At 47.8% G+C, this 22932-nt stretch overlaps 1 protein-coding gene across 1 annotated transcript in view; it reads right to left on the reverse strand.

Annotated features, from left to right (window-relative positions):
- Positions 1 to 22932, reverse strand: part of CEP350 (centrosomal protein 350) — an 821600-nt gene that overhangs the window by 370216 nt on the left and 428452 nt on the right. Inside the window, exons 22-23 of the mRNA XM_069232082.1 lie at positions 2820 to 2986; positions 2240 to 2436 (exon numbers count right to left, since the gene is read on the reverse strand). Coding sequence (XP_069088183.1) covers positions 2240 to 2436; positions 2820 to 2986 — 364 coding nt within the window. The remainder of the gene's footprint in view (positions 1 to 2239; positions 2437 to 2819; positions 2987 to 22932) is intronic.

Consider the following 22932-nt stretch of genomic DNA (forward strand, 5'->3'; position numbering starts at 1 on the left):
CCGAGCCACTTTGGTGAACTCGTGGGACATATATTTAATGCGTCCAGCACGGCTGGATTAGCACATTTTTTTAAAGCTGTTGGTGTTGGTTTCGTTCACACCTTCTCTTCCATATTCGGTTTAATACCTTCAGCTATTCTTTCAATTTTCTGAAGCATTTTTGGGGGATTTTCGATAACTTTGGCCTTATTAGCCGGCATTTTGCTGTTTTTCCACAATGGCTGTCCCGCCGCAACAAGGACTAATGTGGACGCTCCCATCAGCGCAGCTGTGTCGTGAACGCATGATGCAGCACTTTGGAGCAACACTCCTGGAACATTTGGAGTGTGACTGGTCTCTGTCATTCAGACCGGTTTTGGATTGTGTGCAGCCCGTGTTTCGGTGCGGTTGGTGCGATTTGGAACATGCACTGGACGTGTGTCTCTCACAGCAACGACCCCCAGTGGTTGATGCTGATCTGTTGATGTTCGCGATGAGGGCTCATTACCAGACATGCGCGCTGCGGCTGCGTTTGCTTCGAGAGGCTGATTACGAGATACCCTTCCTGGAGGAAGTTGAGATTAACTCGTTCACAGGCTCTGTACTGGATGCGCCCTGGTTGACACTGGGGCTTTGGAACACACCTGCTCCTTGATAGTCTTTAGCGTGGACTTTCCGGTTTTTTCATCTACCGAAGTGGAGAATCTCCTGCTTTCCATGACCACTGTTTAAATTGAGTTTGGTCTAAATTGACACTGTTATATGAATTTGGCATTTAGCCACATGCTTATTTTAAATTGAGAATTACTGTGCTTGGTGTCCTCTTGACTTGTTGAAATTCTGTAGGGTTTTAATGATGTTTTAAATTAGTGCACTTTTAGCTTCGGCTTAAACCACTTTCTACCGACAAGGGGAGGGTGTAGTGTAGCCATTTTTAATGTAGCTTTCTGCGCGTTTGCTTAAAGTATTAGGCCTCTGTGCACTTTGCCCTAGATGCATTATATTTAGCCTCGCACTGTTATTTTACAATAACCAGTTTCACGGTCTTGTTTTATTTTCTTCTATCACACTGTTTAGCTTACTTCAGCACTGAAGTTCTCAAACAATACATTCTTGCTCGCTCTGTGGTTCGGTCACAGATACAGTCTGGTACATTGCCGATAGACATGGTAGAAGTTTAGTCTTTAGGGTTCGAAGAAAGTACACATTCTTACGTAGGGACATTTCTTAGAACACCGGCGTGTTAGTTATAAAAACACTTTCTAGTCCTGATACACGTGAGAGGGAGATTCCGACCAGGAACCCACAACTAGATGCTGACTGCCCTGTTGCAGATGCTGATCCAGATCACAGACTTTTGCTCAGTTATGAGGGTTGATGTTCTCCCGGGGGAACCTGAAAGGCAGGCTTAGAGCTTCACATGCTGTGCTCAAAATATAACTTAGAGAGAGAACGTAATCTAGTTGCACTATGATAGCATTATTCTTATGTTTCACTCTCCTCGTTACTATTTCAATCCTACTGTGTTGTATGGTTCTGGTTACTGCGGGTCACGCCTTGTTATCTAAAACGCAGTCGTTTTATTAAACCAATCTATAAAACTAAAACTGCCTTTGTCATTTATATATGAGAACGCACTGTGTATGAGAGAAGTGGTTGTGACCTGAGTGACCACGACTTCCATGGGAAGCACGAAGATGTCATGCGCTCAGCTGCCTAATTGTCTCTTCCCTTTGGTAGAGATAAGGCACTGCTAGTTAGCCGGAGTTCAACCTGGATTTGGGGTGACAAGGGTCCTTCGCCGTGGGTCAGACTTAGTCCCCCACACCGTGAATGATCTTGCCGCCCAAAAATCCAGTAGCCTCATTAGGATAATGAGAGCCTACGTGACAAAGTGAAGATCCATGTAGAGCATAAGCCACAGATAAGCAGATAACCCATCCTAGATATAGTTGGAGGAAAGGCTACTCCCAGGAGAGAGAATAATTTAGGGGAATGGATACACATATTATTAAGAACTCAATAATCTTTTCATTTTCTGTTTTTGTTTTTAAATGTTTTTGATGAGGCTCATTGGAGCTGGAAGAGACCATCAAGTTTTTGCACTGATTCTGCTGCACGTTATAAGGTTTTTTAAGAATGTTATGATGATGGATCATTTTATGGTTTTTACTAACTAATGAAAAATTTGACTGACTGACTCTTCCTCATAAAGACAAACCTTTGAACATACAGGCATCTTACTTAAAAATCAACGCACCTTAACAGATGTCAACGCAGACTTCTGCGGGGAGGCTTCTTCATCCGAGTCATCACGAATCCCTCGTTTTTTTTCCAGGTTGAAGCGCCGATGGCTCTCCGAAGGCAACAGTGAGCGAAAAGATTTTTCTTCTATTTCATCTTCAGTCATTGATTCGTCAAATTTCAGGGAGTACTCTGTAGCAACAGAAGTGGTGTCTACACAAAGAGAGAAAAAGAATCATCTAAAGGAACTGTTTAAACTGTTTCAGAGCCCAACAGTGTGCTAACCTCATAAAAGGCACTTGGAAAACAGCAAATGCCACAATTCACAAGTGCTGTTAAAGACTCAATCCGTCAATCTTAGGCTCTCCCACAACACTTCTCAATAACAACATAATCATTAGACTATAATGGCACATGCAAACTAGTACTGAGTTGGTGCACACTCACCAGGCTGGTATGTAGAACCATCAGCAGGCATAGACCTGGCATGAGCAGCAAGTAGGACAAGGCAACATTCCTTACTGGGAGTGTGCACACAGAATAAATTGTACAAACACAGCACATCATTGCTGATGTATCATTCTGTGCTATCTCACCTCTTTCCTCTGGCAGGGATGGGGCACTTGCACTGTGTAACGAGTCATCCTCTGCAGTATGAGCTGCCTCCTCAATGGAGCTGTCAAGTTTTTCTCTTTGAGGCACTTTTAGGTCTTTCTCTTTGGAGGATGGCACGGAAGGGCTCTCCTGTCGACTGCTACTAGTACTGTTGGGAAAGACAAGAAAGGAAGACAGGCAATGAAACAAACACTACGACTGGCTAAAGCACAGGAAATGCGAACAGGGTGTAAAAGGCCACAGTTTAGGCTGATGAGATATGAAGTGAGCAGCAACACGGTCAAAGGATATTATGCACTCTCAATAACATTTTGTGCGGCTTGGAACTAGACATGCCACTGAAAAGCCAATTGGCACAAGACATTACAAGTTCTTCATCATAATAGTAGTCTTAATCCTTCAACCCCTTAAGTTGTGGGCATAGGATACACAATAACTGTGTGGTATAGGAGCAGATGCACCTCACTGTAACCAACCAGTACTGGCAAATTTAATTCAGATGACTTTTTATATAGTGGATAGCTTCTGTGTGCTGTGCATTGTTTTGCAAAGCATAGTCCTTTATCAAGAGTATGAAGTCATAAACAGTAAGCCATCTCATTCTATTTTTGGGACCATGGAATACTTTTGAAAAACACATATGCTTATTTTAAAACTATTTTAAAGCAAATACAATTATGGGAGGCAACGTTTACCTTTTTCATTTGTTATCTAAACACCTAACACAAAATACTTTCAACCAGGAAGTCAATTTAATTGTTACCCAAAAAAGCGAATGATGCAGAAAATCTTGAAGGTGTATTGCTTTTTATATGGAAAAAATCACTCTGCTTCTATACAGAATCCTCAAGCTCCACTGGTCTAGAAAGCACTACAACTTAATTCAGAATGTATTTTTATGACTGTAAGACTGGAGTAGAGATCCATACAACTCATTTTTAGCTACACACAATGTTCAACAGGAAGGAGGTTGGGTGACTCACAATCTCAAAGATACCCATGAGGAGAAGCTAGGGTTGCAATATGGAAACTATCATGGACTCTCCCTCAACATTAATATCAAATAGCAGGCTTCTTTGCTTCTTATCCAGAGGTGGAAATCCAGAAGAAATGGTTACTACATCGTAGTGACCTTCACTGAAGTAATAAACAAAATTAGCTACTTACCTGTAACTCCAGTTCTCGAACATTGATATCTTTTATATATCCACATGCATGAATCAGTCCCTGTCATCGTGCTGGGAATCCCTGGTTCATTAATATAGCAGTGTAAAAATATACAGCATACAGTGTAAAAAGGCCATAGGTCTGAAAAAACACAGTATCTTTAGCAGGACATCCACCTCATTTGAAAGAACCCAAACTTAAGCCTTCGAGGTGGAAGCTTTTTTTTTTTTTTCAATCTATTTTTTGAGTTTTCATTACAGATCTGAGCAGTTTGCATATATATTTACTTTTGTAGGATTTAGTAGATCTGATATAACATTTACATACACACAAACTAAAACAAAGAAAAAAAAATAAAAAAATAAAAAACATAACTTAGGTCTTATTTTAACATTCAGTATGTATTTATCCGCTGTGCATGATGAAGGGATCTTGCAGTTTAACTCTTGGGAGCCCCACATTGGAGCACCTAGTTTTCTTATTTCCTGATAAATCTTGTTGTTTGTGATGGGGGGAGGGATACCGAGCTGATGTCTGTTTACTAAGTGTGCCATGATGGTGTTCGTAATGCGTGCTCTACTTGTGCGATCTGCGCTTGCTGCATGTTGTGGGTGGCTGCAGTTTGTGAGGTGCAGAAGTAGGTACCCCCCCACGTGCCAGGCGGTGTCTGTCTCCCGTACATTATTTATGTTGAATCTACTTGGAGTTCTAACTAAGCTAGCACCTTAGCTATATCATTATCCAGTTCAAGGCAGCCTCTCGTCGTTTTTAGCTTCTAATCTAGTGACTAGAATTTCCCAGGTTTCACAACCTGTGTGTTGTTGACCCCCTCGTGCCAATTTACTCGGGCACCTGGGATTCTGTGCGAGTCCAGTGTGGTGTTAGGGAGTGCCAGGATTTTAGGTCGGGCGCTTTGGCTGCTTTCCAGTTCATGGCAATCAGCCTTTTGTACATCACATATGCTAGGTCTGCGAACTTATGTAGGTGCCTATGTTTCTTTTATCTGTTTCTCAGACCTAGCAGGCATGATTTAGGGTCCACTGCAAATGCAAGGTTCGTTATTTCTGAGACCTCCTCCACGACACCTCTCCACCCACTTTGTATCTGTGCACACTCCCAAACCATGTGGTAGAAGTGTGCCAGTGGGGCAGCACACAGTGGGCAAGTGGACGCCGATTCAGGGAACATGCGATTAATCCTGGCTGGGGATAAGTATGTTTGGTGTGTGTAGTTAAATTGTGTATAACGAAATCTGTGGTTTCTCGACACCGCCCGCGTGTGGTAAAGGGCTTTCGGCCACTCCACTGCTGATACTGGATCTGGCAGGACTGCGTTCCATCTTACTGAATTCAAATAGAGTTCTGGTGACTTATTCAGGAATTTATACAAATTTGTCACCACTTTTGATTGATTATCGTACTGTAGCATGTGATGTAATGTGGGGGAGGTCAGGGGTTCCAGCTCACCAGCCGACCATGTCTTTTTGATTAGGTGGCATATGGCATAATAGGCCAAAAATTGCCCGGGATTCACTGCCGTGAGGGCTTGTATAGATTCAAATGACATCAGTGTCCCCCTCTTCAAAACAGTCGCCCACCAATATTATACCCGCCTCCGTCCAAGACGTAAGCGAGTGTGGCCCCCCGCGTCAGCCCTCCCCGGTATCAGTCCCAATGGGAGGAGTGGCGAATAGGGGAGGACCTTATAGCTTTTTAGTATGTACCTCTGCCAGCATGAGTGTGCCACTGCCATTAATGGATTGCCAGGCGCACCTTTCGGTGTTTTAGTTGTTAGCCATGTGAGCAACGGCACTCCATGTAGGCGCGCCAGTAGCCATGAAGATTCCGCATGTGTTGGTCTGTGGAGCCAGTTTAGTGTCCTCTGTAGCTGTGCGGCAGCGTAATATAATTCGAAATTGGGGGCACCCAGCCCACCCGCACTGATTGGTCACTGCAATGAGTGCGACACGCGGTCTGCCCCTGCCCCATATAAGCTGCAACAAGATTGTGTTCAGGTTTCGGAAGAAGCTTCTGGGCACCCAGAGTGGCAGCGCGGCAAATTAATATAGCAACCGAGGGAGTAACAGCATATTTGCCACTGCCACTCTGCCCAAAGGCGACAGTGGCAGTTTGGTCCAGAACCGTAGTGACCCCTTCATAGAGGCTAGTGCTCTCCCCAGGTTCCCGTCTCTGAGATCCTCATTTCTGTGGTATATGTGGACCCCCAAGTATTTGAACGTATCAAAGCACCATTTCAGATGACCCACAGGGGCATTCTCTTTTCTCATTGGTGACCATCTAGTTAGCGGGAAGGCACACGATTTGTCCCAGTTTACCACCAGGCCCGATAATTTCCCATATTCAGCCAGGAGTGATATTACTGAGGGTATCGTCTCATTACCTTTCCGTAGGTATATTTAGGCGTCATCTGCATATAATGATATAATATGATATAGCCCTTCTCTAGACACTGTCCACCTATCTTTCATAGCACGTATACGGGTGGCCAGTGGTTCCATCGCTATGGCAAATAGTAAGGGAGATAGGGGACATCCCTGCCTAGTGCCTCTGGTGATCGGGAAGATCTTGGATATAACCCCTCCCGTTTTCACCCTGGCTTGAGGGTTGGCATACAGTGTCTGTACCCATTGTATGTAGTTGGGTCCAATTCCCATATTCTGCATAGTGGCAAATAAAAAGTCCCACCTTAGTGTGTCGAATGCCTTCTCGATATCTAGTGATAGGACCTTCTCATCGTGTGCCTCCGGAGGGGTAGCTCCCATGACACCCAGCAGCCTGCGGATATTTAGGAAAGTATTGCGTTTTGGGATGAATCCATGTTGGTCCTCATGTATCAAGGTGTGTATGATAGGAGCTAGCCTGTTAGCCAATATTTTACCTAGTATTTTACAATCTAAGTTCAGGAGCGATAGTGGCCTATAAGATTTAACGTCTGTGGGGTTGTGTCCTTGTTTAGGAAGGACCACTATCATTGCCTCTCTTTGTGTTAGAGGCAGCGTCTTACTGGTCCATGCTTCCTCAAAGACTTTCAGCAGATGGGGTTTTAATTATGACGAGTACGTGGAGTAGTATTCTATTGGGAGGCCGTCTGTTCCTGGAGCTTTATTTCTGGGCATCTGCGCAATTGCCAGATCTATTTCCGCCATTTTCAGCGGAGCCTCCAGTAACTGCCTGTCTGCCTGCGATAGTTGCACTAGTGGTGAATCCGCCAGAAAGGAATCAAGTTGTTGGGGTGTGCATGTCGTGCATTTGGTGTAGAGCTTCGTGTAGTATTCCCTGAACGCCCCATTGATCTCTTCTTGTGTGGTGGCCATTTTGCCCGCCTCTTCCCTTATGGTCCCTATGGGGGCCTGCTGTCGTCTCCCCCGTACCAGCCATGCCAGCCGCCTACCCGATCTGTCACCCTCTGTGTGTAGGCGCATTGAATGATATTTTTAGTCATGTCGACGGAGGCGAGAATCTACTTCGCTATATTTTGTTTGCACCTCTTTTAGCACTGTGTAGGGAGTCTCATTACGTGCCACTGCTATTTCCATTGCTCTCAATTCCTTTTCCAATTTGCTGACCTCCGCATGTAGAGTGCGCCTCACTCCCCAGGAGGTTGAGATGCAGTGCCCTCTGACTACACCCTTGTGAGCCTCCCATTCTAATGCACTGGAGCTGGCGGAGTCTTTGTTGATTTCCCAGTACTGTCTCACTATTGTATTTAGTCCATCTGTAAACGCCTGATACTGGAGAGCGTCCACCTGCAATCGCCAGGTGGGGATCTCCGAGCGCCTTCTGCCCCAATTCAAAGTTATTCTAAGTGGTGAGTGATCCGATAGTGTTTTGGCCAGGTATTCTGACTTACGTATCTGTTCGCATATATCCCGGGACCCCCATATTAAATCTATTCTTGTGTGTACTTTGTGGGGTATTGAATAGAGTGAGTATTCCCTCTCCTGCGGATGCTTCGTGTGCCATAAGTCATATACTTCCATGTCGCTCGCCCATGTCAGTAAGGGGCTTTTGGTGATTCTGCTTAGTGTTGCTTTCGAGCTTATCTTTGACCTATCTAATTCTGCATTTGGCGTACTGTTAAAATCGCCACCCCAAATGGGTGGGGCTGCGGGGTTTACTAATAATGCTGGAGTGAGTGTGCCCAGGAATTCAACTAACGCGCTGTTGGGGGCGTATACACCGATTATTGACAGTTGTTTTCCATCTAGATGGCCCTCTATTACCACAAATCTGCCGCCCTGGTCTATTCTGTGTGAGGTTTGGACAAAGGGGACACCGCCTGCTATCCATACCAAAACTCCTCTGGCAAAAGCCGAATACGTTGTGCCTACCACCTGTCCGCCCCATTTTTCACGTAGCTCCCGCAAATCTGGCTCCAAACAGTGTGTTTCTTGAAGGATGGCGATGTGTACGCACTGTCGTCTAAGGCGCGCATGTACCCGGGATCTTTTGCTTGGTGCGCCCAAGCCTCTCACATTTCATGTGATTATTTCATATTGACGCATTGCAGGAATTACGTTTTGAGCCATGTAACTTTGTGTAGAGCACCAGCCTGTGGTGCAATCTTGATGTCAATACCCGCCTGGATCCCTCCCATCCCTGCCCGATATGTAAGTAAAGATATCAGCACTAGCAGTGTTCCCTGTGTTTCGTCTTGACCTTTTGAGCACAGCTTATCTATCACCCTCCCACCTCCCCCCCAATTAACCCCCACACCCAACTATGAACTTGTGTTGAACTACTCAACTCACTACTTCCTAATAAAACTTGTATCCATGTGAATACCTGTGGGGAGCTATATTAGCAACCAGATGTGGCCCACATGCAGGGCTCACATCCTGTCGCAGTCGTGGACTGCGTGTACATCTGGGCGCTCCCAAAGTGCTTACCCCTCCCTGAGCCCATGTTCAATGACATTAAATAAAGTTTACAGTAAAGAGGGATAAGTAGTTCAAAAGATACTCGTGGTACGCGGCTCCTCCTTCCTCCGTGTGTGGAAACATACAGTTAGTCTGTGCCCGCCTACAAGTTTGTCGTTCATTCCAGGGGAGGGTGTACATCTGATGACCCGAGTCTACAGTGCATCCGCGAATCTGGGGGTGAACTCTGGGCCCTTTAGTACTTCAGTTAGTGTAGAGTCTGAGCTGGTCGAGTCCGATTCCGGGCTGTCCGCCAGGGTCTCCCGGAGTGCCCCAAAGGAGTTTTACGTGTGTAGAGGAGTTTCCTTCAAGGCTTTCGCCCTTTCTTCTGCTGCCTGTTTCACAGTGGGTTGTCCTTTGGTTCTTTACTTGGGGCGCTTCTGCAATGGAGAAGTGAGCCATTCCTCTCCTTCATCCATTCCGACTTGGGATCGTGCAAGACCCTTGGCGTTCAGCCACATCCAGGCGTCCTCGGGGGATGTAAATACGTGGGTGCGATCATCCGATATTATTCTCAGCTTAGCAGGGAACAGTAAGGCGTCTTTTATATTATGCTCGCGGATGCGTTGTTTGATTTTTACATAAGAGTTGCGTTATCTCTGCACCTCCTGGGTGAAGTCTGGATAGGCATTGACTACTGAATCCTCATGTCGAAAAGGGCCTTTGCTACGGAACTGCTGTAATATTAAATCGTGTTCTCTGTAGTTTAAGAATCTTGCTATCAGAGGTCTAGGTGGTTGTCCCGGTGCCGGAGGCTTTCCGGGGACTCAATGTGCCCTTTCCACAGAGAAAAACTTTGATGGGGCCCCATTTAGTACCTCCTTAATCAGCCATTGTTCTAAGAATATTTCTGTGTTCTGCTCGGTTAGTTTTTCGGGAAATCCTAAGAAGCGTACATTGTTTCGCCGGGATCTGCCTTCTGCTTCCTCAGCGCACCGCCACAAGATCTTCACTTCTGCATCTAGCCTTTGAATTTGTTTTTGGTTGTCCGAGACCGATGGGCTCAACCCGTCCAGCAACCTCTTCCGCTGATTTCACTCTCTCCGCCAATTTGCGATGATCCACCCTGAGTAGATTCAAATCTTGTGATATTGTGTCTATCCTATTTTCCAGGGAGGTTTTAGTGTCCATAATTGCCTGTAGTACTTTTTCAAATTGTGTAGAGTGGGCTTGAAGTGTGCTTTCCAATGATTGTAAAGTTGGTACTAGCTGTTGATTGCTTGGTGACTGACCTTGTGTGAGTCGGTCTTGTTTTTTTGCTGATTTATTCCTCCCGGCCATGATGCGCTACCGTTGGTTGGCCCACAGGGAGTGGAGCGGCGTGTCAGTGCGCTGCCTGGGCGGTGGCTACCTCTGTTATTGCGCTCGCGTTCCGCAAAATGGGGTTCTCCCTGTGGCGCAGCCAAGTCTGTTTGTGGTCCTTCCCTGTGCGTAAGAGAATGGTAGCGGGGCCCAGCGCGTGCACACCCATATCCGGCAGCGCCTCTAAATGTTAAGCGATCTGTCCCGGGGCCTCATGACCGGCCCTCTCTGCTCCCCGTGGGTGCATGCACACTTAACCCCCAGCAGGGGTGGGGGGGGAACCCGGGTGGAAATGAAGCAGAGTAAGGCCGAACCACAGAGGGTGTGGGAGGTCCCCAGGCTCACCCAGGCCCGCGGTCACCTCTCCAGCCCCGTGTGGCTAGTAGTGTCGCTGGTACTGTTGTTGCTGTCACCGTTTGCAGTGGGGGAAGAAGACCATCAGCGGCAGTCCGGTACCTCCTCCCCCTCGCCCAAGTGCTCCTGCTGGGCCCAAGTAGGTACCTTCTCCTTTACTTTCTCTTTTTTTTTTCCCCACGTCTGTCCAGCTGCTCCACCTGCCCTTCACCTGCTTGACCCCGGGTCTCCGCCCAGGCCCCCGCGTGCTCCAGACACACAGTTCGGGCACCGGAGGGGCGCCGCCCGGGGGCAGTCCGTGGGGGACCGCGGCGACAGTCAGCCGTCCTCCCCGGTCCGCAAAGGCAAGACGGAGGAAGAAAGGAGGGGGGTGGGGGGGAAGGAAAGCAGGCCACCCCCAGCGCCGATCCACACAGCTGAGAGTTTCCCTCCGGGACACCCCGCTCACCGCACCTCCACCTCTGCTCAGCCGGGCCCCCAGACAGCGTCCCCGGATCCTCGAGGCTTCGTTGGGAGTCCGAGTTGCGTCGCCCTCCGGCTCCCCCGCGGCCCGCATTCCGGGTTGATCGCGGTGTCGCTCGGCTCTTGGAGGCAGCCGAGTCCTCGGGGCAAATTTTTCCCCAAGTCCGTCCAGCTGCTCCACCTGCCCTACACCTGCTCGACCCCGGGTCTCTGCACCGCAGCGTGCTGTTCTGGGGCTCCGCCCAAGCCCCCGTGCGCTCCAGAGACACAGTTAGGGCACCGGAGGAGTGACGCCCGGGGCTGTCAGCGGGGGACCGCAGCGACGGTCAACCACCCTCCCCGGTCACAAAGGCAAGACGGGGGAAGAGAGGGGGGGGGTGGGTGGGGAAGGAAAGCGGGCCACCCCCAGCGCCGTTCCACACGGCCGAGAGTTTCCCTCTAGGACACTCCTTCCACCGCACCTCCGCCCAGCCGGGCCCCCAGGCAGTGCTTCTGGATCCTCGAGGCTTCGTTAGGAGTCTGAGTTGCGTCGGCCTCCGGCTCCCCCGCGGCCTGCACTCGGGGTGATCGCGGCGTCGCTCGGTTCTTGGAGGCAGCCGAGTCCTCGGAGCAAATTTCTGTACATGTATGCACTTAACTCCAGTCCAGGAGCGCCCTGCAGGATGTTTTTCAAGGGCCCGAGTCGGAGCTCTCGATTAAGCGTCCGTCTCGGCCACCATTTTGGCTCCTCCCTCGAGGTGGAAGCTTAAGCTCTCCTACTCCCCTCTCGAGGCCAGCATGGCTCAGATTTCAAAGCACAAGTGTAAAAATAAAATATGATGAGCCCAGAGCAGGGAAGAGGGAGGGTGACATGTGAATGTATAAAAGATATCAATGTTGGAGAACTGGAGTTCCAGGTAAGTAACTAATTACTTCTCTGACATTGGATCTTTTATGTATCCACATGCTTGAATCAAAATAGCAAGCAGTACAAATTATAAAATACAACAAACCTGGAAACAGGCCCACCTATATTGAAACAGGAGTCTCAAATTTGCCTGTCCCACTGCTGCATCAGCTTCCAGGTGTTGCACTGCAGATGTCCTTCAATGGCACTCCAGCTTAGAACGCATTTGAAGCAATGCCGCTGGTGGAATGTGCCCTCACTTTCCCACAGAGAGGACACATGGCTTTGGCATGATAGAAAGCAACGCAGTCTCACAGCCAACAAGCTATTCATTGTTTGAACAGCTGGGCTGGCATGCGTACGTTCTCTGTCTTGTCTACACAGAATCTGACACATAAATGCAAATGTAACAATCCTTCTGCTGTTGAAGATGGGTTTGGAAAGAAAGATCTACGAATGACAGGTTCATTTAGGTAAAAGTCATTAGGAACCTTTGGAAGAAATTTACAGTTGGTTCTTTGAATCAGCCTGTCCTTGAACCGGAAAAAATATCCCTGATGGTGAATGCTGATATCTCTCACACTCTCCTGTCAGATGTCAGAGCTAGGCGGAGTGCTGCTTTCCAAGAACGACATTTGAAGTCTGCTTTTATGCATAGGCTAAAAAAAAGAAGGTAACTTCAGCTGACTGAGGACTGTATACATTTCCACAGAATTGGAGGATGTCAAAGAGGTGGAAATGCTCTAGAAAACTCTTTCATAAACTATGTAATGATTATTTGGAGAAACAGCACACGTTGATATATCAGTTCTTCAGAATCTCAAGATTGTAGCATGATGGACCCCGACTGAAGAATATTCAAGTCCACTCTTGGCTAAATTTACCAAGTATGGAAGAATCTGAATAGGTTTTATTTGAAGCTGGTGATAACCATTAATCTTGCACCGGACACAGAAAGGCTTCTATTTAACGCTGCAAATCTTATTTTTCTCTGGAGCTCGAGCCTAAGCCAGAATATGTTTACATTCTTGCGGTTGATCAAATTGGCCATATTCTAGGTGGTCAGGTACCGTGCTGTCAAATTCAGAGACTTAAGATTGTGATGGAAAATCTTTCCATGATATCTGTAAAGTATTCTGTAAAGTATCCTGGGATGCACCTACAACCGAATGGCTGGATGTGCTGATAGTTGCAGTAGCTCACTGTACCAATATTGGCGAGGCCACAAAGGAGCAAGAGCACCATGGTCTATCTTCTCCTTCCTTAACACCCAAGGGATCAGGGGAAAAGGAGGAAAGACATAGGCAAATATCTTAGACCAACTGATCATAAGAGAATTGCCCATTGTCCCACCCATTCCTATTCTAGTTTCCACAGAAGCTGAGCCGCTTTCAGAAAAAGGTCTGGATCGTGTGCATTCTTGATTGGCTATGTAGAACATGTTTTGCTGTCTGTTCAGACCAGGACTGGTTGACCTGTCAACCTGAGGGGGAACGCTTGTAAAACTGGTCGTATGACACAGAGTTTCAACACAATGATGTCCAGCCTCTTCCCTGCATCTGACCAGAGACCTTTGGTTGAAAGTTCTTGCAGGTGAGCTCCCCATCCATTTATGGATGCATCTCTAGTGAGTATTATCCTTTCTGTTATCAGCAGAAAAGAAGTCCTGCATTTAGGTTTTCTGGGATCCCCCATGACATTAAAGCCTGCTTCAAGCACCTTGTGATACGGACTTTATCTTCCCATGAACCATCTAACTGTTTCCACTGCAAATCCAGTTCTTGCTGGACAGGTCTCATATGAAGCCTGCAAAACGGAATGAGGCCTATACCTGATGCCACCAGGCCCAGCAGAGACTTGTACTGCCTCATTGTGACTGATTGCTTTGCAGTAGTAGTCTTTGCTATGGTCTGCAACTTTTTCATTCTTTAAACCAATGAAAAAGGTTCTCCCAACTATGTGTCGAGTATTACTCCCAAAATTGGATCCTGAGGTTCCAACGATGATTTCTCTCTGTTCAAAGTGAGACCCAACCTCTAGAGACTGAGGCAAGCATTGTAGAAGCTTTTGATCCTTCCCTGGATAATGCTTTGATGAGCCAGTAGCGCCCAGGTAACCTTCTCGCCTGAGAAAAACAGCAACTTGGGTGACACATTTGGTGAATATTCGAGGCGCTGATTTGAGTCCAAAAAGGAGCACTGTGAACAGGCAGTGCTTCCACACTACTGAGAACTGAAGGTACTTTCTGTGTTTTTGATGTATAGGTATGTGGAAGTATGCACACCGAAGGTCCAGGGAGGTGATAAAATCCCCTTCCTGCCCTGATTTTGTGCTTTTGGACCACCTGGGTTTTTTACCTTTTTACTTAGGGTGAGTCTCCCAACCGGTGACTCACCCACGGTAAACGCATGGTAATTTGACTGTGCTTGATTACTGCCAGTGTCTGAGTTTTAAGATAATCCCACTGTGAAGCAGCAAAGCTAAGGGGCACATAGCTGTTTAAACGTGAACCTGTGTGCACATGCATGTGAAAACTTGGAAGGGCTGCATGTGGCAGACTCCTGCTGTGCGCAGCCCACTAACTGCGCACAGGTTGCCTGGAGAAGGGGGGGGGGGGGGGGGGGACTCTGCAGGGCTGGATACTGAGATATGACCTGGAGTAGGCCTCATAATGTTAGTGTACACTCATGGGAAAAGTCAGTGTGTTTTACTTGTCTTGTCTACAGTGACACTCCATTATACACCTATGGGGAAGATTACCTTAGAGTTCAATTTCACTTCCCTTTGGCCTACCGAAATCAATAAGGTATTGATTGCGGTGGAATCTGTATGCCAAACCCAAATATGAAAGTTCCATGAAGATGCCTGTAGAGCTTATGGTCATTGTCATTGTCAAGGGATTGTCATGTTTCTTTGCCCCTGCTCAGGATCTGAGCCGAGGCCTTATGTCACCCTGTTGTTCCAAGTTAATTACATTTCTCTCCAGCAGCAGGAACAAATACTTCCCCATAGAAAGGGAGCAATTAACAATGCCTGACTCAGCTCCTGAGGAGGAAAGGGGTGGGGTTAAGGATCTGCATCAATCAATCCGATGCCACACTGGACAAGGGTGGGCCAGCCCAAGCCCACTGAACGAAGGAGGGAGCCCAGACCTCTGAAACCAACACAGCAGGGGGCTCCCTTTGAAGATTTCAGGGGAAAGGCCCGGCATTGATGTTAGAGAGGGGCAGAACTGAGGCTCCCAGAGCAGATGTGGCTCGTGACTCCTGGGTGATGCCATTTTGAAATGTCTAAGTAGGCAGGAGGGTTTTGACAGAGAGGTGATGTGGCACCCCAGGATAGGCCATAGGTTCCTCACTTCTAGAAGCGTCCACCCCCACTTAAAAAGGTCGTGCGCAAGGGGGAGAGCTCTCACTTGGTTGTGTTTTTCTGCTGGAAACTGGGACTGGAGGGGGTGGCCTAGGACAACCAAAAGGAGGAACCCCATGATACTCATCTGGACTAAGTACTCTAACTCCAGTTGACCCTAGCACCAGTGGAGGGCTCCCCCGGACCACGGAAGCAGGTCTCCTTGCAACCCTTAAGGACCAGTTGGAGGAAAGACTTGACTGCTAAAAGGTAGAAGGAAGCACCAGAGAGGACAAAGGGCAATGGCTGGCACACGGAGCTGATGAAACCAGCTCTCTGCACATTCGTCATTTTAGAAGCAAAGAGGCCTAAGGAAGGTGCTTCAGGTGGCTAGAGCTTGTCACCAGGAGCCACATTAGCCAAACCCATGTACAACAGCCCATTGAGACCCAAGAAATACACCGGATAAGGATTTGAACCACCCCCCCACTGCACAATGAAAGCACTTGAAGCTTCAATGCCAGTTGATGACAGGGCCAGAGAGTTGCTGTGAGAAGTAAAATATTAATTTTCCCTAGGAGAAGGTATGTGTCTGGGGCCCGTCCCAATAGCTCCGAAGACCCAGGGATCCTAGCCCCCGGCTGCCACCAGCAAAGGAAGGTGGGAAGTGTCATTATGCCCCCTGCGAGGGAAGCGGGGGGCATGGGACCTCCCCACTTCAGGCCCTACAAGAGAAGCAGTGTCGGGCGAGTGCCACCGCACCCCTCCTTAGTGGAGGTGTGCCTGTTCCTGCTACCTATGCCCATGTCAGGGGGTGGGTGTCAGCCACCACCGTGTGCGTGCCTGCCCGCAGGAGCGTTCTGGGAAGGTGCAGGAGGTGCAGGCCATGCAGGGAGCCGATGGTGCAGCCAATAGTGGATTCCTTGAGCTTCCCCCATCGTTGAGAGCATGAGGGGGTGCCCAAGTGGAGCAGGATACCCCAGGAAAAAAAAAGGTCACAAGGCAGCGCAACAAGGAAAAAGAGAAGAAGCAAAAGCACCAGCTCTCCTCAGAGCAGCAGGAGTGCCACACATCAAATATGTATGCTCCTGGAGGAATGCTCCATAATGCCCTGTTGCGTGATCCAAATGTGATGTCCTAGAGGAGCTGTTTTTATAATTGAAATTTCAGTGGTTGAAATAATCTTGACTAAGATTACTGATCAAAAGGTATATGCTTTATTGACATTAATAAGTGCATTTACATATGGTTATTACTGATCATTAACGTCATTACAGAAGGCTGTAGACTTTAACCAGCCTTGTCTTCTTAGTACAGTATTGCCTGCTAGCTGACAAAAACCTGTGATCAAGACATCCATTGCTGTGTCAATGAAGGAAGAAGTAAGCTCCCCTTCCTTTAGGATAGCTCTCGCAGCTTCCCTCTTACCTTCAGGAATGAGTTCCAATAATGGAGCAAAGTCATGCCACATCTGGTTATCATAACGCCCTAAAATTGCCACAGCACTGGCAACTTAATTGATGTTGCTGCCATAGACTAAATTATTCAGCCCAGATTATCTAGGCACTTGCTATGCTTGTCTGGTGGACCAGAGGATGGTGTTAATGGGGTTGTGGTTCTTCTCTGAAATGCTTCGGTTTTGAATGACCAGTGAGACAAGGCAGAACTTAATCCAAAGCCTTATACTTTTTATTAAGACACGGTATCACCACTCTTGATTAATTTTTCAACGTTCCGACTAGATATAATCAAGAATTGGTATTGTTTTAATAGACTTCCGAGGTTGCTCTTTAAAGTCATAAAGAAAACCTGGTGATTTACAAACATTGGAAGGTTGAATTTCTTGGCAGCACTTTCCATTAATAAATGAAATTTAGAAATACCATTTATAGAATCCTGTGGATTTGGTCCATTTCCACTTGGGACAATGCATTCTTGTCCGCTATTATCTTGCCCTCCATCGACTTGTGGAAGTTCACCCTCCTCATCCAGATCATAAAATACAGAACCATTAGAGAGAACATCATCTATGTCCTCTCTCTGAACAGATCTGGAAGATGGTTTACTCTGTAGTGGAGGAGATAGTAGCAATGGCTGCATAGGAGTCAAACCTAGTTAAGGAGCTCTCCCCTAAATGTAGTTGTTTGTAACTTTTTACACCCACACTGGGCATACTGGTGCACCCATGTAAGTCCCTAGTATATGGTACCTAGGTACCCAGGGCACTGGTGCACCAGGGGTCTCCTATGGGCTGCAGCATGTATTACTGTGACTGCAGGCCTGCCACTGCAGCCTGTGAGAAAGGGTGTAAGCACCCTTTCACTGCCAAACCTTACCACTGCACTTAGAAATTATAATGCACCCCTCTGGTAGGGTCCTTCAGCCCAAGGGCAGAATCCATGTTTTCAAGTATAAGGATACCCCTGCATGACCAGTGTACCCCTACTAGGCCAATTCCTGGACTCTAAGTGCTGGGATGCAATCTTAAGGTATGCAGCGGTCATTGGTCAACACGAGTGATCCAACTACGGAATGGCTACTCTGAATCTAGGCATGTTTGGAATCAGACATGTTGGAATCATGCAACTACACCGATTCCAGTGTTAGTTGCATGATACAATGGACACTGGGGGTTCCCTAGGGGATCCCCCTTAGTTCTGCCTATGCAACTTTAAGGGGTCCAGCTGCCAGTTTGCGGTGCTGCTGACCCCAGACACTGTTCTGCCCTCCTGCTGATGCGCCAGGCTCTGGTCAGAGGAGCAGAACAAAGAATATCCTGCAAGAGAGAGGCATGACCACCTCTCCCTGCGTATTAGGTGTCTAAGGGCTGTGGTGGGGTGGCCTCTGAGCATCACCAGACTGCTTTGAAGGGCACATTTGGTACCCTCCTTGTATAATCTAGTTTGCATCTGTTCAGAAACGCCTGGTTTCCTCTCTGGCATGAAACTACATAAAAGACAGGGGCGTGAACAACTCCCTGTCCAGCTCCTCCCCTAGGGAGGTATCCAGAGCTCTGCTATTTGGCCACTTGATCCTGTTATCTTGAAAACAAGATGTGCAGAGGCCCCTGGGAGCATCTGGTTGGTTAGAACAGGCAGGTGATGACCCTGACTCCCCCCTGACTCCCCCGATAGGTAGGTCACTGCAGAGAGTGACTAATCCACTTTTATTAGTTATTAAAGGGCTCCCTCGCGGGTGGGGCTTAGATTTGTCGAGCAGGACTCTTCAAGGAACTCTCTGCAAGACATCTTCTGAGCCAGGCCTTAGGAGCTGCTGTTGGTCTTCGCATGGAACTGAACAAGTCTGCTTCTGGTGGGAAGGCTCCCACTACAACATTGTTTCTCCAGATCCTGCAAGAATTTACCATCATCCAAGGCTGTGCAACCTCCAGGGTCACAAGGACTCTGTTTGCACCAGGAAGCAAGAAGGAATCTCCCTTAAAACTGCAGGCACCTCAAGTCATCATCGACCGGTTGGTGAGGTCTGCTGTCTCTGAACATCCAAAGATCCTGTAACGCAGGTGATGAGTCTGTGACCTCCTTCGGGTCCTACTTGTCTTCTATCCAAGTTGGGACATTGTGGGCGCTTGCTCCTGCCACTGGACCGGCTCCCCTGTGCACCACAACTTTTGCATTTGCCAAGGCTTGGTGACTCCTCCTCCAGGAGATCTTACGCCTTCAAGAAGCCCCAGCCCCTGGCAGTCTGCAAACCGAAGATCAGCTCCTGTCCAGCAACTCCTCCGACGTGGGACTTCTGTTTTGCTGGACTGGTAAGACCTCTCTGTGACTCCCTGTGTCTGGCACCCGTGGGTCACTTATGGGGGTTCCATCGACCTCTGTAGGCCTTCCTGTGTTCTAACAGTCAGCTCTGACTCCCACGCCTGGGTAGAGGCTCCTGGACTTTGTTGGTCCCCACAACTTTGGAATCTTCTCTTCTACTTCCATTTGCACTTGCCAGTGGTTGTTGGAGACCTGGCTGGTCACTGACCCTCCTGCAATCCGGCAACCATCAAAGGACAGCACGTAGGCGACTCCAGGACCCCGTAGATGCACTTCTTCCACTGACTTGCAGGAACTTCATCTTCAGGAGCGTGGGCATTACCACCTGCACCACATAGGCACCTCCTTAGGTGCTGGTCTCTGTCCCCTTCCTTTTCAGGTCCTCCACATCCAGAATCCGTCCTTCGGTTCCACTAGCCTGGTCCCCGGGTCGAGACAACAGCTGGACAACTGAGGCATCCACAGAATTCTGAAAGAGTTCCTTTTCCACTTTGCATCTGGGTCCCCGGTATAGGCACTCCTATCTTCTGAGTACCCTGGGGTAGGGGCACTCGCCATCCATCTGCTTGCCTGCTGGTTTCCTCTGGGTCCACTGGGAAGGGTCCTGAATTCCACAACCTCCAACCACTGCTTTCTGTGCTAATCTATGGGACAACTGGGTGGGTAACCAACTTAATCCTGGTTGCTAACTGGCCCCAGCCCCTAAGCTAACCACCACACTTACCTAAGTTGAAGTTCCACTTTCATATTCAGTTTTTTTAGTATATGGTTTGGCCCTGTATATTTTAATGCTATTTGTGCTGGTTATTTTATGTGTATAAATGTATGTAATATCTCCAAAGGAAGATGTACAAATTTCAGTTTAGTAATAATGCTGTAATAAAGGCTCCTTTATTTTTGCAAAACTGGTGTGGTTCTTTCTTGTGACTAAGTTACTTCCTGAATACTGTGGTATTGCAAGTGCTTTACACTTCTCCTGGATTAGCTTTAGCTGCTCGCCTCAGCTACCTCTAGAGAGCTTCTGCCATCTGGACACCTATTCACTATCACAAAGGGTGACCTGGACTCAGTATAGGGTGCCACACCATAAGTGCACATCACAAACTGAGTCAGCCTCCTACAGAAGCTGTTCAAACTCCTGTCCCTGTGCAGATGTATGTACCAGAAAAAGCTCCTGGTATCCACAGTGAGAGCTGCATTGGTATCAGAAAAACAAGTTACTTACCTTCGGTACCGCATTAGTGTGCAGAGACTCTATCCTGCTGCAGTTTCCTTACATTTGATTTTCCGAGGTGTCAGGATGGATCCGGAAACGTTTGCTGAGCAATACTCCTTGCATACCCCCATTGGATGGCTCCATTTGACTCTGTGTGGCGGCGTCTGCGTCATAAGTGACATTGCGGTCCCCTATATAGGTGCCTCCCAGGCGCGTGGGCGTCAGTTACTCTAATAACTTTCCATGCCAGAGGCGCAGAGCCATGTTAAGAGCTGCGGCATTATGTGTGTCCAAACTAGGGCCCTGAAAAAGGGTTCACACAGACCCTAGTAAACAAGTCTGCAGAGCGGGGAGGCATGTGTGGGGGTAAGGAATCTGCAGCTCGATAGTCTCTACCAGATAATGCATTACCAAAAGAAAGTAACTTGCTCATCTGACTTCTAGCTGCAGATTCCTTACCTTTGATTAGGTACCAGAGCCCTATCCTCCTGGCAGCGGGCTATGGATAATGTTTTTAGACAAGAAAGTCTTGCAGGACCGAACAGGCGAAATGTCCTTCCCTGCAGACCTGACTGTCCAAGCAGCAGAGTTTGGCGAACATGTGAAGGGATGTCTATGTTGCTGCACGGGAGATGTCCAGGACTGGGACTCCACATGCTATTGCCGTGATCACAGCTTTTCCCCTGGTGGAATGGGCCTGCAAGCCCTCAGGAGGCTGCTTTTAAGCCAGGGCGTAGCAGACCTCAATACAGAGAATGAACAAGTGCGAAATGGTCTGCTTCTGCACTGCCTGACCCTTCTTTGCTACCATATACCCCACAAAGAGTTAGTCATCCACACAGAACTCTTTTGTGTGGTCAGGTTTGAACGGCAATGCTCCTTTTTGGGTCCAGCCAGTGGAGTCAATCCTCTTCCTTAGACATATGTGGGGGAGGTGGGCAATGTGATAGTTTGGCCCAGGGAGTAAAGAGGCATGTGTGCGAAGATTCAAACACCACTTATACACATGAAACAATCACACAGCATTACAAAAACAAAGGTACTTTATTATAGTAACACAAATACTAGAATACTGAATAGGCAATCCCCCAACTGGAGGCAAGTAAACACTATGATATACACATCAGCAATCCGTAAATAGCATGCAAAGTAATAGGCCTTGGTAAAAGTAATAGCAAATAGTGAGGGCCTAATAATATACTAAAAAAGTGGAATGTGAAAGACAGTAGCCCACCCAAGGAAGGGAAATCGGTAGAAGGTAGCTGAAGGAGCTAGGAACCCTAAGAGGCGAGTGCCAGAGTGATCCCCAGTGACCAGGAGAGCAGAGGTAAGTACCTGGTTTCCCCAAAACCAACAGGAGGACTTTGGAAACAGATTATGCAAGACCCAACCAAGACTGGAAGAACCCAAAGGTGGATCCTGACAGAAGAGGACCTGCAAAGGAAGGGGACCAAGTCCAGTTCGAGTTGGAGTGTCCGGTTATGGCAGGAGCCGTTACCCACCCTTCTGTGGGTGTAGGACAGGTCGACAATGGACGAAGAAGGTCAGTATGCAGCACACAAGCTGAAGAGGAGTCCCAGATGTGATGCAAGTGATGTCCCATGTCGGCGGTAGAGATCAGTCAGTCAGTGGTGCTGGAAAACCACCAACAAATCTTGGCAAATGCAAGAAACGGAGAAGAAGGTTTGCAAGGCTGAAGAGTACCACCAAGGTACAGGGGACTGAACCCAAGGACGGGAGTCCGGGGTGACCCCAAGCAGCTGGGAGAGTCACAAGAAGAGGAGGCAGCCCCCAGAGACAACCCACTGTCAAGCAGGTACAGGTTTAGCAGTGAGGCCCACTCAGCACACCTGAAGGAGTGTCCCACATCGCTAGAGAAGCGGACAGGAGACTTAGCATTCCAGGAAAAAGCGCTGGAGGCCGGGGCTACGTGAAGCCCAAAGAGCCTTAGCTGGTTCAGAGTCATTTTTAAGTTTCTCTATGGTGGTATCCACCTCTGGCCCACATAAATGCTATTCATCAAAAGGCATGTTTAGTACAGCTTGATGTATTTCAGGTTTAAAACCGGAATACCTGAACCATGCATGTCTCATTATTATGCTAGTGTTGACCCCCACTTGCTGCTGTAACAGCTGCATCAGTAGCGCATCTAATTGCACTGTTTAGAATAGCCTGTCCCTCTGCTACTATTTCCTGCTCTCTCTTTTGATGTTCCTGTGGAAGATATTGCAATAGCTCTTACATTTCATCTCAGTGGGGACTATCGTACCTTGCCAGCAGTGCCTGAGAATTTGCAATCCTCCAGTGATCAGCAGTCTGAGCAGCCACTCTTTTGCCCGCTGCGTCTAATTTCTTCCTCTCTCTGTCTGGAGGAGGAGCATTTCCTGTAGATTGACTATTGGCACGTTTCTGTCCCACGTTTACTACTATGGAGTCAGGTGGTAGTTGTGTTTTGATAGAAATTGGATCAGAGGGTGCAGCTTTGTATTTTTTAATCAACCCCAGATGTGATGATCTTTGCCTTGACGGGTTTTTTGAATATATCATTGGCATGTCTAAGCATGCTTGGAAGCATAGGGAGACATTGGGACTCTGTGTGTACTTGTTGAAGTATTAAACAAGAAGTCCTCTTCAATTGGAT

The sequence above is a fragment of the Pleurodeles waltl genome, chromosome 4_2, assembly GCF_031143425.1.
Source record: "Pleurodeles waltl isolate 20211129_DDA chromosome 4_2, aPleWal1.hap1.20221129, whole genome shotgun sequence".
Classification (NCBI taxonomy): Eukaryota; Metazoa; Chordata; class Amphibia; order Caudata; family Salamandridae; genus Pleurodeles; species Pleurodeles waltl.